Source organism: Bidens hawaiensis, unplaced genomic scaffold (genome assembly GCF_021521415.1).
Source record: "Bidens hawaiensis isolate Kalapana, Puna unplaced genomic scaffold, B.hawaiensis_p1.1 tig00056709_1, whole genome shotgun sequence".
NCBI classification, from domain to species: Eukaryota; Viridiplantae; Streptophyta; class Magnoliopsida; order Asterales; family Asteraceae; genus Bidens; species Bidens hawaiensis.
Genome location: NW_027500206.1, coordinates 20,682 through 41,769, shown reverse-complemented (window position 1 = coordinate 41,769; position 21,088 = coordinate 20,682). Strand labels below are relative to the sequence as shown.

The window sequence follows — 21,088 nt, the reverse complement described above, 5'->3', positions numbered from 1 at the left end:
CTGGCGGGCAAACTATTTTCTTCAAAATTTTAGTTGATGATGATTCCTTTTTAAATGTACAAAGTGAAAATGGGATTTGATGAAGTATGGATGATTGAGTGTGCTATAAGCTAAAATAAAAAAAATGTATGGTTGAAGATATTGGGTTCGGTCAAAAGTTCAAAGAAGGAAAAGAAACTTTACTTTGGAATAATAAATAAAAAGTGTATTGGCTTCCTTCCAATAAGCCAATAAGACAACACATGATTGCTGGTGCATTTATAGAAATCGTCAGCAAGGAGTAGTATCTATGTATATTGAATATGAGAAAGCTCCTCAATCAATACGACGTCGCTTTATGTTTATGTTGGTGTCCTACTCCCCCACTACCTGTTCTGTTCTTTGTTCTTGTTCTTGTTCAATATTCATCCATCCATCAATAATATAATATAATCCTTCAATTAAGCTGGAGTATAATCTTTCCCTAAATCCAGCTGGATCTCGATGAGGCATTGACTTTGCTACCAGACAGACTATGAATAATTATGAAAAACCTACTGAAGAAGCTTCACATCAGACCTTCTAATCATTCCAATTCAAACTCGCTACCTGTTTCTGAGTCGGATAACAATAAGCAGCCGCCGTTGACGTCGATTACCGGATGGTTGAATTCGGTAACCAATAAGAGAAGTGGAAGCCCTAGGTCAGTTGACTCGGTTACCAGTATGGATGAACGTGAACTTAACCCTAGGGATCCGGAAGTTGAAGAGGAGTATCAGATTCAGCTGGCCTTGGAGTTGAGTGCTCGAGAAGATCCTGAAGCGGTTCAGATCGAAGCGGTCAAGCAAATCAGTTTGGGGTCTTGTGGAAATAATAATAATACTCCTGCTGAGATTGTGGCCTTTAGATATTGGGTAAGTAATTATTATTTCAGTTTGTTGGGATATTTCATTTATTTATGCTATACTTGTTTGATTGCTGTTTGGGGAAAATACCAACTCTTTCTACTTATGGAAACTTATTGGACTGTTTTTGTGGTTATTGAATTGCACTTAGTGAGACATGTTGAGTTTAATTCTAACTTTCTTTCTGCTGTGAGGTGCACAATCCGCTTTATGATCGCTTTCGGTTTGGGTTGAAACCAGTTTCTTGACTGCTTTATGATCCGTTTCGGTTTGGGTTACAATTGGTTTATGTCCAGTTTTGGTTCGGCTAACCGGTTTGAAACCGATTTCGGTACTGAGAATTACAGACCGGTTCCAAACCGGTTTCTACATTATCAGTTTCAAACCGGTTCGGTTTCGGTTCGATTTTTGGGCTGGTTCGGTTAACTGGTTTTTTTGTCTACCTCTAGGTCAAAATAAATGGATTCATGGGACATTTTGCTTCTTTGGTTGCTATTTTAGGCAAATTATGGAAACTTATTGGACTGTTTCTGTCTTTATTAAGTTGCATTTAGTGAGAAATGTTGAGTTTGATTCTAAATTTCTTTGTGTGATTTAGGTTTTAATAAATGGATCTCAAGTGGTGTTTGAGTCACTGAATCCTTCATTTTGATAATGTACCTTTCCCATATGTGGTATAGTTGTACAGTATATGTGTTTTTTGCCCTTTTAAGGTAAATTTCTTTTGACCTAAATTACGCAATTAAATTTACTGTCAAACTCAACATGTCTTGCAAAATGCAACTTAATAGACAAAATCAGTCCAATAAGTTTGCCAACTCGATAAATTCTTCATTGGCATTACTTCATATGGATCTTTTTAGTCCTGTGAATGTAATCAGCATTGGAAGAAAATCTTAATGCTAAAAGGGCAAAAAAACGCATATGGTGTACAATTGTACACCCCATGTGTTTTTTTGCCCTTAAAGGTCAATTTTTATTTGAACCCACCATAAAGAATCAAAAGCTTTAGTCATTCGTGTGTAATTCATAGTCATATGGTTCAACAACCTGTATATTGTGTATATAATTGTTTTAGCATATGGAGTTTATAGAACTTGATTAATATACTAATTAAAAGGATATGATAAAAGTCATAATTGGGATACTAAATTTGACCCTAATTGTTTATCAAGTCATGCATACTAAACGATATCTCATCATACATATTTATTAAGTTATCAAATTATGGACATAAGTTTGTCAAGTACTTTTATCATGGAAATGTGATGATTGCTTATATTGATTGTGGAAGTACAATAGTAATTGCCTTATTCTTATTAGTTAACAAATGCTACGACACGTGGTACAATTGTACACTATGTGTTTTGGCTAGTGTGTTCTTTGGTCCAACCAACTATGTATATTGTTTACAATTGTTTAACATATGAACTTAATAGGGCCTGATCAAATTGTAATTGAAAGTTAATGGATATACTAAGAACTACAAATAGGATACTTAATTTTACCCTAATTTTTGTTATGTTGATTATTGAAGCCCCATTGCTGCCTTACTTTAGTATTGAACATTAAGAGAAAATTGCAAAAATGGTTCTTGTGGTTTTACCCCATGTTGCAACTTTGGTTCTCATGTTTTAAAAATTGCACTAGTACAAATATTTGTGAGAGTATTGTGCGTTTAGTCCTAAGTGTTAATCTCAGTTAGTTTTTAACGGAAAACTGATGTCATGTACTGTTCATGTGAGGGTAATTGTGTCTTTTTAAAGTTAGAACCCTAATAAAATACTCTTCCAACCTCCAGAAGAATAGAACTAACATCGACTTCATTGCCTTCGATCAGTGCAAAATCAAAGGCTTAATGCATAATCATCGAAGGTGATGAAGTCAAGGTTAGGTGTTCTAGAGTTTGAATGAGTATTTTAGTAGGGTTCCAACTTCCAAGTTTGAAAAGAAGCAATTACCCTTACATGAATGGCACATGACATCATTGTACCATTAAAAACTAATTGGGATTAATAGTCGGGACTAAACGTGCTACCCTGTCACAAATGTTTTGACTAAGTTTGCAATTTTTGAAATCTTGGGACCAAACTCACCATATGGTCAAACCAAAGGGACCATTTGTGCAATTTTCTCTAACATTAGTTGATATGAGTCTAGCAGAATCACAAGTGTTCGTGTAACACAAGTTTTGAATTTTTTTGTTATTGGTTATTGGGTTCTAACCTTTCTCATGTCCTAGACACGTTCATACTTCACAGAATTACAGTGCTCTCAGCTATGATGACAAGATTCTTGACGGGTTCTATGATCTATACGGGGTATTAACGGGGCCCACATCATCAAAAATGCCTTCACTTCTCGACTTACAAGCAACACCTGTTTCGGATTATGTTACATGGGAAGCTGTTATTGTTAATAAAGCTTCTGATTCTAAACTTTTAGGACTCGAACAGACGGCCCTTGAAATGGCTGTGAAGTCAATGTCTGAATCTGTTAATTTTGCTGGTCAAACTTTGGTACAGACACTTGCAGTTTTGGTTTCTGATCACATGGGTGGCACAGTTGGTGATCCTGAAAAGATGTTGGTTGCTTGGAGGGAATTTAGCTCAAGATTAAGGGAAAGTATTGGAAGCATGGTTTTGCCGCTTGGCGAGTTAAGCGTTGGAATGGCCCGTCATCGGGCATTGCTTTTTAAGGTATTTTTCTATTTCCTACTTTTCATTTAACTTTATATTTATGTTGGTAGTTTACATTCTTTCATGTTTGAGTGATTTAACACTTTTAGAAGTAAACAAAAGACATAAAATGTAACATCCCAAGCTTGAAGTAGTAGACTGATATACTAACATTTAGTTAAGGGGTGGATTATGATAGTTAACTTATTGTTACTATCGTATTAATAATTGGTAAACTCATAAGAAAGGTACTTTAAATGAACGGTATGAAGGGCTTTCATTAGCAGATCAGTTTGAATGTAAGTACAAAAATTAGCAAAAAATGGATGAGAACATGCTATTGTAGTTAACAGTTTCATTTAAGTCTACAAGAAGCTGCTACAAAATTAGAGTCAAAGTGGCATAATCCCTAAAACTAGAGATATTTAAGATACAGATAACTTTTACAAATCTAATGCCTTCAAGGTATTCTTCTATTTATCAAATTTCAGTTTACTTTATATTTGTTTGCCCTTGATTTTTATTCATTCATGTTAATGGGCGTGACAGTTTAATTTTCCTAGGGATGACTTGAATACTTTTTGTCCAAAAACTAGTTTTATGTGCATGTGACTAGAATCATTAATTAGTTTTAGTTGTAAATGATTTAGGAGGTTTATGGATTAAGAATACGCTTTGGGCGGGCTTTCGACCTGTTTGACCAATTTGTCTGACTTATTTTTGGTTTATTAGTGACATAGCATAATCCGAATAGATCCATTTATAAGTAAATGGATTGAACCGGCCATGATAAGTGTTGTACTTTTTGTAACATATTCTACAATTTGTGACTGATGCATGCTCTTATAGGATCATTTATTTCAAGTTAATGATATATAGTTATCCTTACATCCATTCATTTTGGAATTATAACAAACCTTGTCTTTGTAGGTTTTGGCTGACAGTGTGGGGATCCCTTGCCAGTTAGTTAAAGGCAAGCAATACACGGGTTCCAACAGTGTTGCAATGAACTTTATAAAACTTAATGATGGAAGGTTATGCTCTTTCCTTTAGATATTCATAATTCAAGGTTTAAGAATATGCATACCTTCGAAAATAATAAATAAAATGATTTGTCCAAATGCAGGGAATATATTGTTGACTTAATGGCGGACCCTGGAACTCTAATCCCATCTGATACAGCCGGAGGCTTAAACCTGGATTATGCTGAATCTTTTTCATCAAGTCCATGGTCCCGAGATGAAGATTCTTCTTATTATTTAGCTTCTTCCACAAGTAACTTCACAACATCTACTGATTACATGGAAGAAAACGATCACAAACATTCATCAGGCTTATCACAACAACCAATCAAATCCAAGGAATCTTTACCACCAAAAGCACAAAAGGACAAAATTGGAAATTCACAGGACGCTCATGCACGATCTCCTTCATGGACCGAAGGAATAAGCTCCCTTACAGTGAGGAAAATGAAGGTTAAAGATGTTTCACAATACATGATGGAAGCTGCAAAAGAAAATCCTAATTTAGCTCAGAAATTACATGATGTGTTGTTGGAAAGTGGCGTTGTTGCTCCACCCGACCTCTTTACCCAAGTTTACGAAGAAGAAAGTGAGAGTGAGAGTCAGAGTCAAAGTCAAGGTCAACCTCGATTCTTACCTCCATTACCACACCCAACAAAAGCTACTTCACAATCTGACTCAAATCCAGTGCAATACATGAGAAACGTTCCAGCGGCGGCTGCAGCAGCGGCAGCCGCCGCCGCAGTGGCGTCCTCCATGGTGGTGGCTGCCACCAAAACAATATCGGACCTAAACATGCAACTGCCGGTGGCGGCTGCAGCCACCGTGACAGCGGCAGTTATGGTGGCAACAACTGCAATATCACAAAATGAGAATTTGAATGTTTTGGAGTGTTCTCCAAGAAAAGATGGAGATATGGGTCAACACGAGGTAGGTCAAGAAGGAGAGAGAATATCGGATAGGTCAAGTAACGAAAGCACAGTATCAGAAGTGTCACTTGACGATGTAGCGGATTGTGAAATAGCATGGGAGGATATCACTTTGGGTGAACGTATCGGATTGGGTACTGAGTTAACTAGCTTATTGTGCTATTGGTAATATATAATAGTTAATTTACCAACTTAAATCTTATCTTTGTTGCAGGATCATATGGAGAGGTATACCGTGGTGACTGGCATGGAACCGTGAGTTTATTCGTTCCAGGTTTAATTAATAGTACTGACGTATATGATTTATGTGTAACATTATGGTTTTAATTTGCCAGGATGTTGCCGTTAAAAAGTTTCTAGACCAAGAAATAACTACAGAATCCCTCGAGGAATTTAAAAGTGAGGTATGAATCATTATCAGTTTCAGCCAAACACTCCGAAACGGATTATTAGTTAAAAATAAACATACCCCTATAACTTGTATATTGGTAAACACATATTATTAGACTGAAGTATGTTATCTATGTGTAAGTGGCCTTTTTCTTGTTAGCATTAAAATAGTTAATGTGTTACTCTATTTTTATGTTGTTTTTCTAACTGATATATTTAATTTTTTGGATTACAAGGTCAGGATCATGAAAAGAGTTAGGCATCCGAATGTTGTACTCTTCATGGGGGCTGTAACACGTGCACCACATCTTTCAATTGTTACCGAATTTCTTCCCAGGTACATGTACCTTGGAACATGTTTGTATTGGTATGGGTGTGTGCGTATGTATATATATAGATGTTATTCTAAAAAGGGTTAAAGTCTTAATATTAAGGGGTTGAGGGGCTAAAGTGTCCAATATTATTTTTCTAAGACAAAATAGCAAAAGACGTCCTTTATGTTTGATCGTTTTTTCAATGGACGTCCTTTAGCAAAAGAAATGGCAGAAAACATACTTTATGTTTCAAATTCCTTTCATGTTATGTCCTTTGGGCCTAACCCAGTTAAATTTTTCAGTTAAAACTTATCATGTGCAATGCACATGAGGGTAGTCTTGTAATTTTATAGTTTATTTAATATTTAAAACTAAATTGTACATTTGTAATAACTTTCTCTCTCTCTCGTACACACATCATCTCTCTCTCTCTTCTTTCTCTCTTCTTTCTCTCTCTTCCTCCTTTTCTCTCTCAACAGTCAACACCAAGAACCCACCGGACTGTCACCACCGCACCTGCAACCACCGACGGCGGTGGTCCCCCCCTCCCCGCGGACAAGTGACAACACAGATGAAGCTAGAGTTTCGACAACACGTACAGATCCAAATCACTGGCTAGCGCAATGGCGCGGCGAACGAGATATACAGATCCGTCGTAATCTCCACGCCGCCACTGTGCTCGCCCAATACACCAACAGTAAAACCAATCGGTTCTTGGCCTTTTTAATTTTGGACAAAACTACCATTTTTTCCCTTGTTCAATATCTAATCACCTTGTCGTTTTCAATTTAGTTGGACGCGACATCGATTTGGCGATGGTCGAATAGAAAGAAAGGGGTAATGGTGAGAAATTGGGTGTAGCCATGAACAGGGGGGATGTGGAGGGGTATAGATTGGTGGTGGTAATTGTAAAGTCTTAGTCCTCGTAATTTAGGTGTTTTGGGGCTAAATTGTGTGATTTCGGCCATTTCTAGGTTTCCGGTGAGGTGAAACAAAAGGGTATAGATTGGTGGTGATGGCAGTCTCTGGTGGTGTGGTGGTCTGGTAGTCTGGTGGTGGTGGTGGTGGTGGTGGTGGTGGTGGTGGTGGTGGTGTAGAGAGAGAGAGACTAGAAAGATAGAGGGAGTGTATGTATAATATATATATATATGTGTGTGTGTGTGTGTGTGTGTGTCTGTATATATATATATATCTATATATATATATATATATATATAGGGAGAGGATCAAGAGAAAACTCACCTTTAGAGAAAAAACTAAAAAACTCCTAAAGAATTATTTTTAATTAAAAATAAAAAAATATTTTCAAAATTCTGTTTTAGCCATTATTATATTTTCTTATATTTCACTCGAAAAATATAAAAAAATAAAAATAAAATAAAAAAAAACCCGCTGTAATGCACATACGTATTACTGTGCGATACCGTTGTATTACACATGTGTATTACTATGTATTTTTGAGTTTAATAGTGTTTTATTGCATATATTCAATATTTGTGTATTGTATATGTGTAGTAGTGTTGTATTATATGGAAAAAAAATAATAATAAAATAAAAGTCGATGTGATGCACATGTGCGTTAATGTAGTATTACACGTACGTACTATGTGTATTCGATGTGTGTATTAGTCTTATATTGCATATATACAATAGTGTGTATCAAATATGTGCAATAGTGTTGTATTCTATGCAATACAAACACTTTTGCATATATGCTATGTACACTATTACATATGCGCGCTATACCGACGAGGTTACCGACAAGTGTTTTTTTTTTTAAACCAACAACATTTATATATATATATATATATAGAGAGAGAGAGAGAGGTGAGTTCTAGTGAAAACTCCTCTTAAAGAGAAAACTTAAAAACTCCTAAAAACTTCTTAAAAGCTATTTTTAACTTTTTTTTAATTTTTTTTGAAGTTTCTTTTTTTTTCCGTTGTTCTTATATATTGTTATTGGTTAAAAAAAAAAACATTGTCGGTAACCTCGTCGGTATAGTGCGCATGTGTAATAGTGTGCATTGCATATATGCAAAAGTGTTTGTATTGCATAGAATACAACACTATTGCACATATTTGATACACACTATTGTATATATGCAATATTAGACTAATACACACATCGAATACACATTAGTACGTATGTGTAATACAACATTAACGCACATGTGCACCACATCGACTTTTATTTTATTATTATTATTTTTCCATATAATACAACACTACTACACATATACAATACACAAATATTGAATACATGCAATAAAACACTATTAAACTCAAAAATACATAGTAATACACATGTGTAATACAATGGTATCGCACAGTAATACGTATGTGCATTACAGCGGTTTTTTTTTATTTTATTTTTATTTTTCAAGTGAAATATAAGAATAATGGCTAAAACAGAATTTTGAAAATATTTTTTATTTTTAATTAAAAATAATTCTTTAGGAGTTTTTAAGTTTTCTCTCTAAAGGTGGGTTTTCTCTTGATCCTCTCCCTATATATATATATATATATATATTAGATTTTAAACTATTATTTAATATTTTATTTATCAGTAGGATTAAAAAGACTAAAATACCCTTATGTGCATTGCAATTAAATCACTCGATTGAGTCCACTGGGCACCCTTCTCATTTCAACCATTGATTGCTTAAATAAAAATAGGTCCAGATTTGGTTTCACCCCTTTTAGGATTTTGCCACTTGTAACTTGATCCTCTCTGTATATCGAATCATGAACAAGCTACTTTTGTAACATGTTTTATTATTAAAAAAATAGCTTTTTTATTTATGAGACAACCTTTTATAACAAGATGAAGATTGAAGATGAAAATACTGTGGAAATCATTATATTAAATCTTTTAGATAAAGGGTTATATGTAATACGTTCAAAATAATAATTATAAACTGTGATATTTATTAATTTTAATATGAAAGAATATAAAGTCCGGCTTGGTCTTGACCATTCAGGTCCAAAGAGGCCTAATATTTTGACCTAGTATTCATTCTTTTGGGATTTTTATAACTGTAGTTGAAACCATCTTACTGTTGTTTGATTTATATGCAATAATGAAGAATCTTTTATCTTGTGCAGAGGTAGTTTATATAAATTACTCCACCGCCCCAACAACCAACTAGATATTCGAAGGCGTTTGAGGATGGCATTGGATACAGTATGCTCTCTTTTAGGGGGTGTTTGGATGTGCATTTAACTAATTGCTATTATTTTAAACTCCCATAATCGTTTTAGAGTATTTGGATAAAGTGGTTATTGAGATAAATGTGTAATTACCTAACTATCCTTATTTTAAGCACTTTGAAGACACGCATCCAAACACCCCTTTATTAACCTTTAATCTCATTATTATGTGTTTTTTTTACTATGTTGATCCTCATTTTTAAATGTTTTTTTTCTATTATATAGATAATTGTATAAGTGGTCCGTATCATTTTGCAAATGTAGTCCCTGGATTTTAAAAACTGCAAACTTAGTACAAACATTTGTGAGAGGGTTGCAGATTTAGTCCCCACTGTTAATCCCAGTTAGTTTTTATGGTTAAGTGAAGGTATATTTATCATTTTACATTTTAAAAGGCAATTTCCTCATGCTCGAAGTTGATAATGCTATTCGAAGATCAGCACCAAATTGAAGGTTTGGTTTAAAATCCGAAGGTGATGAAGTCGACTTTAGGAGCTCTGTAGTTTGAAAGGGTATTTTATCATGGTTTTAAATTTGAAAAGACACAATTACTCTCACAGTCTCACATAAATGGCTCATGACATCGCTTCTCTGTTAGCTAACTGGGATTGACTGCGGGGACTAAACGTTCAGCACTCTCACAAATGTTTAAACAAAATTTGGAATTTTTAAAATCTGGAACTAAACTTGGAAAATGGTCAAACCATAGGAACGATTTGTGAAGCTTTATAATAGTATTGTACCTTATAAGTTATAACCTTATTATTGTTTTGTAACTGACATTACAGGCGCGTGGTATGAACTATTTGCACAATTGTACACCCGTTATTGTTCACCGGGATTTGAAGTCTCCAAATCTTCTTGTTGATAAAAATTGGGTTGTGAAGGTATCATACTAACTTTTTAACTCTAAATTTTATAAAATATTTATGGCAGTTATTTAACTCATATTTATATGTTCAGGTTTGTGATTTTGGGTTATCAAGAATGAAAAACAGCACCTTTCTTTCTTCAAGATCTACTGCAGGAACAGTATGTGTTATATATTATTATGGCGTCTAGAAAATAAATGATTTTATAAATACTTAGTGTGTCAAAAATGATTACCAAAGTGAGATTTCAGTAACAAATCTTACTTTTTTAATAAAATGATTTGTTACCTAGGACTGTAAACGAAACCCAACATTCAATGAACTATTAGGCGAGAAGTTTGTTTATTTAATAAACGAACAAACAAGGGCAAGGTTTAAACTTAAACGAAAGAACATGTCTCTTTGTTAATTTATGTTCATTTATTTAAATTCGTTCGTTTACATTCATTTATGTTTGTTAGTTTACGTATATTTAAGTTCATTCGTTTATTTAATAAACGAAACAAACTTAAACAAAGCTTTTTGCTCATTTAGTCATTTAGTTAAACGAACATGAACACATGTCTAGTTCGTTCATTTATGTTCACGAACGATCGTGTACATTCATTTATGATTGTTTACGTTCATTTATGTTAGTGTACGTTTGTCTAAGTTTGTTCGCGTACATTTGTTAATATATTCATTTAAATTTTTTAGGGCGATAACAGTTTGGCCTATAGTTTTAATAACTTTTTAGACCCTACACATTGCAGTTTATGTTTACTTTAAATTCGTTTTTATCTCAGTTATGTTTGCTCATCTTTGTCCAGTTATCGTCGTTCGTTTACGTTCGTGAACCATTTGTTTAAAGTGTTTAGTTGTTCGTGTTCGATCGTTTGTTCGGTTCAATAACTGTTAAAACTTTTCAGGCAGAATGGATGGCTCCAGAAGTTCTAAGAAACGAACCATCAGATGAAAAGTTAGTACTTTGTTTTCTCACATAAAATTAAAACAATATGAGTTTCTTAATGGCATAATATTTTCATAACAATATTATGTTTTGTAGGAGTGATGTTTATAGTTTTGGTGTGGTTTTATGGGAGCTTTGCACAATGCAACAACCTTGGGGCGGATTAAACCCGATGCAAGTTGTTGGTGCCGTCGGGTTTCAGCACCGCCGTCTTGAAATTCCAAAGGACATGGACCCGGTCATTGCAGATATTATTACAAAATGCTGGCAAACGTTAGTCGTCGACCCCTACATATTCTTGTGTATCCAAAACCGAATAAACCAAACCGAAATAATCGAACCAAAAAAAAAAAAAACCGACGGTTTGGTTTTGTGTTTTTGTAAAAAGCGAACTTTCGGTTCGGATTTGCGTGTAATTAAAGCTGAAAAACTGAACCAAACAGAACTTATAGATTTTCATCACTTATTTTGAACTTTAAGTAATTTATAATAGTTTAATATATAATGCAACCCAAATATTTTAGCCCAAATGATATAATCAGTTAGGTATTAATTAACAAAATGATTTGGGCCAAAATTTTCAGCCTTAGTTTTTCAAGCCCAAATGGCAAGACCAAACCGAACAGTTTTCAAAGACTCAAAAAACCGAAATATTGTTTTTTAGTTCGGTTTGGGCACAAAACTGACTCGTGCACACCCATACAATAGATGTGGCAAGAAAGGTGCTTTGGCCTTTGGGTAACAGGTTTAAACGGGTGGGGTTGAAAACATACATATTTTCTCATTATTGTGCTAAATATGACGCTAAAAATCTAGCTTATTGAATACATTCTCAAACCCGCATCCATTTTTAGCGATGTTCTTTAATTTTACCTCTTTGACCCCCTTAGAGATAAAGTTCGATCCGTATCTACATATTTACGCAGTGACCCCTCTAGTATCTAAGAATGTAGTTTTGGCCCCTTTCTCTGAAAGTTTACATGCCATTTAATTGCACTACTTACACATAGGGATGCAAACGAGCCGAGCCGAGTCCTAGCAGCTCTAGGCTCAAGCTTAGCTTCTTTAACTTATGAGAGTTTGAGCCGGCTCGTTTGGAGCTCTATTTCTAATATACTCGTGAGTAATTTTTCAAGCTCGAGCTCAACTTTTAGAGCTTTATTTCTAATGTCTGAGTTCAGCTTGTGAGTAGTTTTTCAAGCTCCAGCGTCACTCGAATATATTTATTAATTGATTTATACACATTTATAATTATTTTTTACAAACATTCTAATTATAATTTTTATTTACAACAAAATATATATATATAGTTATTTTTATCATAATGATAATTATTGTAATACTATATTCAATATATTAAATAAAATAAAAACTTTATAAATAATAGATTTGTTTAGGCTCGCGGGCCAGCTTGTGCTCGTTTATCAAACGAGCCTATTTTCAGTCTCAGGTTCAAGCTCGTTTAAGTTCGGCTCGATTCGAGCTTTTGCCAATCTTGAGTAGCTCACGAGCAACTTGGCTCGTTTATTCCCTATATCACACACAATACCTGATGCTTATGTGGACTATTACGTGAAATTTATGGTTATAAGAAAGACTCTTAATATTTCTTTTTTCATAGTGATCCAAAACTACGGCCTACGTTTGCTGACATCATGGCTGCATTGAAGCCACTTCAGAAGGCGAATTCGATTTCTAAAACAGTAAAGAGCCAATTGGATTCCATAATGTAGCTCACAATTTGGGAATAATGAAAGCAGTTCAAGTTATTTGATCAATATATAACATGGTGAAGTTATTCGTTTGGATACACAATGAATATGCCCACGTATCAAATGGTTCTGATTCTTCTTTTTAATGGTCATTTTCATGTGTTTTTAAGCTTGATGATGCCACCATCACAGTTTTCTGTTTCTATATTTGTAACCTCAGTTTGGTTTTGTAAATTCATGTTGTATCATGGTCATAATGTCACTTGTTTATAAACACTCGTTGTGTGTTGGAAGTTGGAAACTAGAGTGCAATGGGAACCAAGATTTTGTGAAGACATTTATTTCTTTATAAGTATTGATGTTTGGTTAAAAAAATTATATATGTATAACATTTTTCTACTTTCTCTTCCAAAGCCACTGATGTGTTGTGTGGTGAGTATAAAAAGTTAATTTTTTTAAGGAGTTTGCTTCACACAAAGTGGAGTTTTAGATTTATAATATGCCTTTTATCTTAACTAGACAATGCACAAATAGGCAAGTGTATCGATCGTATATGTAGTATAGTATGGGGTAAGAATCAAGTATTGATCTACGGACACTCTTATTTGATTTTTATTACTAAATCATTGTATTTATTTTAACCGGAAGTGAATATCATAGTAGTTTTGGTTTGATAAGTAAATTAAAAGAAGTTTGAAGACGTAAATAAAAAATAATAGTTTTTGGTTTTTATATTTTTATAGAGATGATTAAGGATAAAAGTGTATCATCTTGGTTAAAATTTCTCTTAACTTGATTTAACAATTAACTGGTAAACATATGTAATTAAATGTAGAATAAAACTTTATTTCTAAGTTATGTTATTCCATGAAAATTGAAGAAAGAAATATACATAACTTTATGATATACACTAAAACATCATTTTATGTAAGCAAGTGATTATATTAAGTATTTATAAAATAACTTATTTTAGAAATGAGACAATCCCTTAAATGACTAAGGGGCTGTTTGGCAATTGTTGAATCATTAAGTGCTGAAACATAAAGAGGTCTGAATGGTTAAGAGAGTCTGAGCCAGTAAGATCTGAACAAGATAAAGTCTGTTTGGTTGGACATCTGAATAACTATACAAAATGACTATCTTTTGTATCTGTTTGTTTGGAACTTCGAATAATAAATAAGTATAAACATAAAATACAAAACATCATAGAAAATCCAAATTACACATTATTACTTCAAAATCCACGGAAACATATTAAAATCCAAATGATGTGTTCTATTTTCAGTTTCTCCGCAACATTCTTCCATGATATTGGTTTAAGACTGCTTCCTTGAAGTCCATGGAGTGTTATTTCACGAAGACGCGCTTCAAGAAATGTTTTGTCAATAGCCTAGTGACTCCAACGAATCCTACTCTTTATTTGTGCCATTTCTTTATGGGCCATTTCTTTTTGGGCCACTTCTAAAAAAACAAATTACCACAACGAAGGCAAACGCGTTATAGATACTTGAAACGTGTACGTCTGCACATACACAAATCGGGCAGGAAAAAGAACTTAATGAATCAGACCCGATTTTGGATCTTAACATGCGCCATTCCTTGTCACCACTTAATCTTCCGGGTAAGGATAAAGAATCGTTTTCTTGAGAATGTTGACTTTTTTCAAGCTCGCTGACTTCGTTACGGTCATGCTCCTCAAGTGAAGATATCATAGTTGATGTCAAGTTCCTTCTTAGTTCTCTTCTTATATTTGCAAGAATATTCGATGCACAAGACTCTGAAGTTAGGGTTCGACGTGATGGAACCTTCAAAATGACATTTTTTCCCTTGTTGGTCAAAACAACAATATGAAGAAGAGAATAAAGTTAATGTGGACATACCTCATGCCACTTCCTGGTGGACTCTGTCTTTTGCATAAGCAATTGCATAGTTCAGTTTCTTGTTCCACCTGTTTTTTTTTTCTTTTTTCTTTTATTTTTTTGGGGAGGGGGGGGGGGGGGGGGCGGGTGCTCAAGTACTTATTAACCTTTTGCATAAATAGATATAGATTTGTAGAGGTTGCAATTTCAACCGACAAGATTTTGGTTACGCATTTGTTTCATATGGGCCAATCAAGAAAATTGTGTATATGGGAAACAGGCCAAACAGGTTAAAAGTTGACCAAATCTACTTAATAATGCTATAGCCTCCTAAACCGTTTTATTCATGTTACTTTTGTGATTATATTGTGCTTTAATTACCATTAACACATCCATTTTGACAAGTTACCCAACCAGACTATCTTGCCACCTCTACTGTGTGATATCATGGTGAAATGACGAAAGTACCCTTTTCATATAGCAATGGAGTAGAAAATATTAAAATATTAAATGTTCTTGGTGTAAAATTACCTTCCCAATAACGTTGAATAGCACTCTGTCCACACGTGGTTTGTGAAATCTAGTATCTGAGAAGAATCTCTTAGTTGATCAAATTTACCAGCAACAAGGTGCAAACAAATTAATATTGCAAGTATCTTACCAAGCGAGTATCATATCCAAAAGAACGACAATAAAGTGAAAAACAATTGGCCCACTCCCCACATCGCCCCTTCTTTGTTTCTAGGAGCTACATCATTAAACAGTGCTCTATTAGTTTAAACAATCAAATACTTCACTTAAAGTAAAAACATTCTTTGCTCACCTTTAGAGGATCATTGTACCGTGGGAAACGAGTTGTTCTAGAACATTAGTTGCAACTGGCCAAGTTAAGAAAAACATATACAAGTAATCATTCTAAAGAAATCCAAATATGGTATTCTAGCAATAATATCTTATAAGTGATAGATGATAAATCTTATCCTCATACCGATAAACTTCAACTCGAGAGGCTCCATAAGCCAACTCTGATGAATTTGCTACACCCATTCCTTGAATTATAGTTTCATTCCCACAACTTTCACAAGGTGGAGAATTAACCCACCTAAACTTACCAAAGCACAATATTGCAAACTATCAAATTAAATTAAAAACTCAAATGAAACAAAAAAAAAAAAAAACATACTTGAATATCTGTTTGAAACATGTAAATTCAATAAAACATGTATGCATTCAACATCCAGAAACTCATTATCAATAGTTTATTTCACCATTGAAGCCCTAATCTCTAGAATTGAGCCATAATCTCAAACAATTATGACCAATACCATCAATCTAATTAGTCAATGCTATAAAATATAAACACAAACACCTTAGCAGATGGTACAACAAAGAACGAACCAAATTGTTCACCAATTTTGGAGAAAAAAATTACCTGGTTGAGGGCTGGGATGAATCGAAGATGAGAAAGGCCTGTTGTTGACTGGGAAGCAACGCCGTCAATTGGGAAGGGGGGGGGGAGCAATGTTCATGAGGGGTTTTTTGGTCCTCTGTTTCATTCAGCTTCAATTCTCACTGACCGAATTAGAGGCTCAAAAGTCATTCAGATGCATTTGCCAAACGCTCTTAACAATCCTCATGTCTGGCCAAATCAGATATATGCCTCTGAATGGCTCCATTAAGTTGTAAACAAACAATCCCTAAGTGAATTGTGCAACATCCGTTATTTTTGTTTTTGTTGTACATGACCCGTACTATAATACGGGTCTTGGATTATTAACGGAAGAGTGTTTTAATCATTTGTCATGTGTTAAGTTTTTTTATTCATTTGTCATGTTTTAAGTATTGTTACAACATGTTAACGTATTTTAAATATCAAGTTATAGCAATTATGATCAAATTCTTAAAATATAGGGGCTAATTGTGTTAAATAAAGTAAGTGTGGAAGGTTTAACCTCGTCGCGTCATGCGACGAGGGATCTCTTGGTGGTCACGCAGCGCGACCTAGCAGTTGTTGCAGCTGGTTCAGCTCGTTTAATTCGTTTTTCATTCGTTTTAAATCATCTAACTACTCAAACTCTATCCTAATCAAGCATAATTTAAACTAGGAAGATTCTAGACCATTCCCCATCAATTCCTATCATAAACTTATGAATTTTATCACCAAATACAAGATAATTATTAACTTTTAGTGATAATCATAACTAATTTGAGTTTTAAACTAATTATCATCAAATTGATGATAAACATCAGCTGTAAATCCGGTTTCTATATAAACAAAGATGTATTTTCATTATTCTCTACAACTCAAACATCCACCTTCAATAATTCTCCCGATTTTTCAAGATCTAAGTTCTAGTGTTCTTTACAGTTTGACTTTTAAAAGTCAACGTTCTTCTTCTTCTCAATTTTTCCTAGTTCTAATCCGAATTTCGGGTAAGTTGGTACATTAAAGTTGTTCTAATTTATCATATGATCAAAATACCTCATTCAATTTTAAAGGATTGAGGAATTATCAAGTCCAATTTAATCAAATTTGTTTTAGGGTTTATGTTAAGGTAAAATTGGGGATTTTGCAATTAACGCAATTAACATATCTTCTGATTAAAATTAGCTTTCAGTCCATAAGATTTTTATGTTTATTTGGATGTCTTACATGTGACGGGCTAGAACATGAACCCGTTTTCACTATTCAGATTCTGACCCTCATCAGCTCGCTTAAAACTTGTTTTCATCATAACTTATAAACCGCAAATGATTTTAATACGATTCCAATTGGATTATTCTCGGTTTTAATGATATTTTCATTTATTAAATTTATAGGCTGTTTCTTGTCGGATCAATCAGCTCGCTTATTTTATTTGCTTATTTTTGTTTGCTTGCCAACCTTTTAAGGTTAGTAATTCACACCCCGTTTTCACTTTTGTTTTGGGGGTAACATGTGTACCACAAACCACATTATTTATTACTATTTTTAATTCCTCAACCACAATTTATACAAATGCATTTATGTGTAATTGCTCGTTAATTGTTGCATACTTACCTGCTAATGTGTTTATTGCCTTATTGTTGGTGGCCTCATTCTCATTTAGTAAGATCTTACACTATCACACCCCAACCTAAGGAGAAAATTCCGGGGTGCGAATCGTGGTTCACAGCTCACAAGGTACTATCATACAATATAAAATATGACAATATTTATTTAATTTATTTATTTCAAATTTCAAATAAAGTGCACACGTTTCAAATATAAGAATAATAACCCCGAACTAAATAATAGAACAAATATTCTTTATTTTATTTCCTTTAGTCTTTCTATGCGTTCTTCACCTTAGTTTCTATTCAACTGTTAGCCTGCATATGCGTAGAAAATAAACAGAGATTTGTTAACAACACATGTCGAGTGAGATGATCACCAGTTTTTGACACTGATAATAATATATAATAAATGATAAATAATTACTGCGCAAAAATAATGTGAGTAATAATCAATCAAACCGTGAGCAAATAGTGTGTCAGTTGACCATGCCTCACGAACACGGGCTATGACTGCTATGACGGGCATACAAATGTGATTGTCGGTTGACCATGCCTCTCGAACACGGGCTAATGCTACTAGGACGGCGTTTGATCAAACTATAAGGCGATTATGATGGACCTCTCCGAATATGATAGAATGTGAGCACATAAGTAAGTAACAAATAACATTTGATTGAATATGCACAATCTTTCGTTAGCTAGTTTTGTGAATGTATGTAATATAAAAGGAAGTATTAGTACACATATGTCCCCAAAGCGTTTAAAAACAGTAACATAAAAAGGAGAATGATATCTCACCTTATTGCTTAGGCGAGTGTGCGAGAAATACAAATAGAAAAACGATTAAATGAATGAGCCGTCCTTTAACGTGCTGAATGAGATAAACCGAACATATCTGAAACTTAGAGATAAGAAACTATGATTAAAACCGAGAACATAGCCGAAACGCCCGTAAATTTCGTTAATCGGTGCGGCCGTTTATAAAGGTTTTTTTAAAAGCCAGGGTTTCATCTTCCTAATTTAAAGCCTTGTAATACGTTTTAAAAGTTTATTTATCCATCCTTTTCCTCAAGACATCCTGTGACACCTGACAATTTCAAGTTAACACTGTTAATACAAACGCTGTTAACTCAATCACTCATCCATGCATTTCACTTAATTAGGGTTAATTAAGTGTGTCAGTTATTTCACAAGCATTCAAGTACCGATAATTCCGGGAATTATCGAATCACACGAGTCTAACCCGAACGTTGGTGAAAAAGTGAAAATTATATCTCGAGCATATGTTTATTATGCCATCTATGTGAAATTACATGCTAAGTGATTTTGTGTCTAGTTCGTAACTTGTTTCATGAAATTGCGTTCGATTGCGCTTTTACAAAGTAGTAATTATGAAAGAGCAACGAGACTTTAATTTTATGAACTTGGGTTAGTATTTTATTCATAATGATTCGTTATAATCCGGTTTAGGTGTTATAAGTTCATTTAAAGCCAAAACTCATTCTAAAAGGACCATCCTTGTGAATATGATTAATATATTATTATATAAAATATCTCCATCCAAAACTCCAAACATAAATCATCGATCCCTTCCCTCTCTCATGATTTCAACCCACAAACCCTAATTCATCTTCAATTCAACCTTGATTATTGTAATTGATGGTGTATTCGATTGATTCTCGTCATTCTTAATGCTAATTGGTAAATTTTATGCTTCAATTTCATGTTTTGATTAGTTCTTATGAAACCCTATATTCCAAAAGTTCTGTAAAATTAATAATTATGATCTTAATTGATGAATTAGAACCTAAAGATGTCATAAACATGTTAGGGTTTGAGATTTTTTGATAACAGTTTGCTGACAGATTCTTGTTTCCATGATGTTCTACTTTGAGTCTAGTTTCAATAAAGGTATAATTTGTAATTTTTGGACGAGATTTGAATGGTTTTTATGATTTTATAAAATTGTGTGTCAAAGCTGATGTGGGGTAACGGATTCTGGTCTGTCTTCCCGACATAATAACTCTTTTTTGACAAGTCCAAATTGGTTGATTCCACTTCTGAAAGTTCATATTTTGAGTTAAGATTACAACCCAATTGGAATCGTTTAATTTGGTTTGGTAATGATTTTTAAACAAATAAAACATTTTTGCTGCACACTGAAATAGCTGCACATATCTTTCTGTGTTAGAGGAATTTTTATGATTTTTATGTGCACTAGAAAAATATAATAAAATATCTTTATAAACCTAAGGCATTTATTAATCTCTGGTAAAAATTTCATAATTTATTTCTATGATCACATCGCACAGCCATGGATGCGAATGGTTTGCATGCGAATGGTTTGCGTGGGACTGGTTTCCATGCGACTGGTTTCCATGCGACTGGATTCCATGCGATTGGTTTCCATGCAACTGGTTTACGATGCGAATGGTTTTGCCATGCAATGCAAATGGTTTTACATGCGATTCAAATTGTTGTAAAACGTAAGCCGATTCATTTTTCTGATACATTTGATAAGGCCTATAACGAAAATAAAATTTTTCCAAGCTGACCTACCAGCTCGACCCCAGCCAGGGGCTCTGCCCCTTGGACCCTGCTAGGGGCGCTTCCCCCGGACCCCCGTTAGTTGAAGGGTTCGCTAACGTAGATGTATGAAAGTAGTAGTAATAGATAATTGATACTCGTAACTTGATACACAGTTAGCCGTGCATAACTAAGGAAGGGCATTACCATTAATTTAGAGAGAAACCGACGACAAGTGAGTTTCTAGCCCCATTATCTATTATATTTTCGGGGATGCATGCATACTCCTATGTGTTTAGTGAATACACTTACCTTAAGTGGTAAATGTATGCTACGTGAATGTCTATGAATGATATACAAATGGTATAGAAAGAGTTAGGAGTATGTATGTGGACGGATTACAAAAAAATATATAACAGGTCAGTGAAGAAAGTATGGGTGTATGGTTTAACGATGGTACGGAAAGAATGGACTAGACCCTTACAATATCTGTGATGTTAGGGACAAGACCCTTACAGTATCTGTGATGTTAGGGACCAGATCCTTACAATATCTATGATGTTAGGGACCAAACCCTCATAATATCTGTGATGATAGGGACCAGACCCTAATAATATCTATGATGGTTGAGGTAGAATAGCTTATGGTATACCATAGGGTTTTATGAAAGAAAGTATGTAAGTACGTATGCATGTTTGTAAAGTATG

General features: G+C 34.1%; 1 protein-coding gene and 1 long non-coding RNA gene across 2 annotated transcripts; one reads left to right on the top strand and one right to left on the bottom strand.

Annotated features, from left to right (window-relative positions):
* The first annotated feature begins 524 nt into the window (after positions 1-524).
* On the top strand, positions 525-13,071 carry LOC143601550 (putative serine/threonine-protein kinase SIS8). The gene is made up of 13 exons (XM_077078937.1): positions 525-893; positions 3,146-3,583; positions 4,493-4,596; positions 4,689-5,647; positions 5,728-5,768; positions 5,849-5,917; positions 6,140-6,240; positions 9,323-9,401; positions 10,216-10,314; positions 10,391-10,459; positions 11,208-11,257; positions 11,345-11,521; positions 12,870-13,071. The coding sequence occupies exons 1-13, from the start codon at positions 525-527 to the stop codon at positions 12,979-12,981; spliced, it is 2,667 nt and encodes an 888-aa protein (XP_076935052.1). The 3' UTR covers positions 12,982-13,071.
* Positions 13,072-15,477: 2,406 nt separating this feature from the next.
* Positions 15,478-15,920, bottom strand: LOC143601548 (uncharacterized). The gene is made up of 3 exons (XR_013147676.1): positions 15,808-15,920; positions 15,643-15,697; positions 15,478-15,567 (listed from the first exon to the last, which is right to left on the bottom strand). It is a non-coding gene; the product is annotated as an uncharacterized LOC143601548 (long non-coding RNA).
* Positions 15,921-21,088: the final 5,168 nt, after the last annotated feature.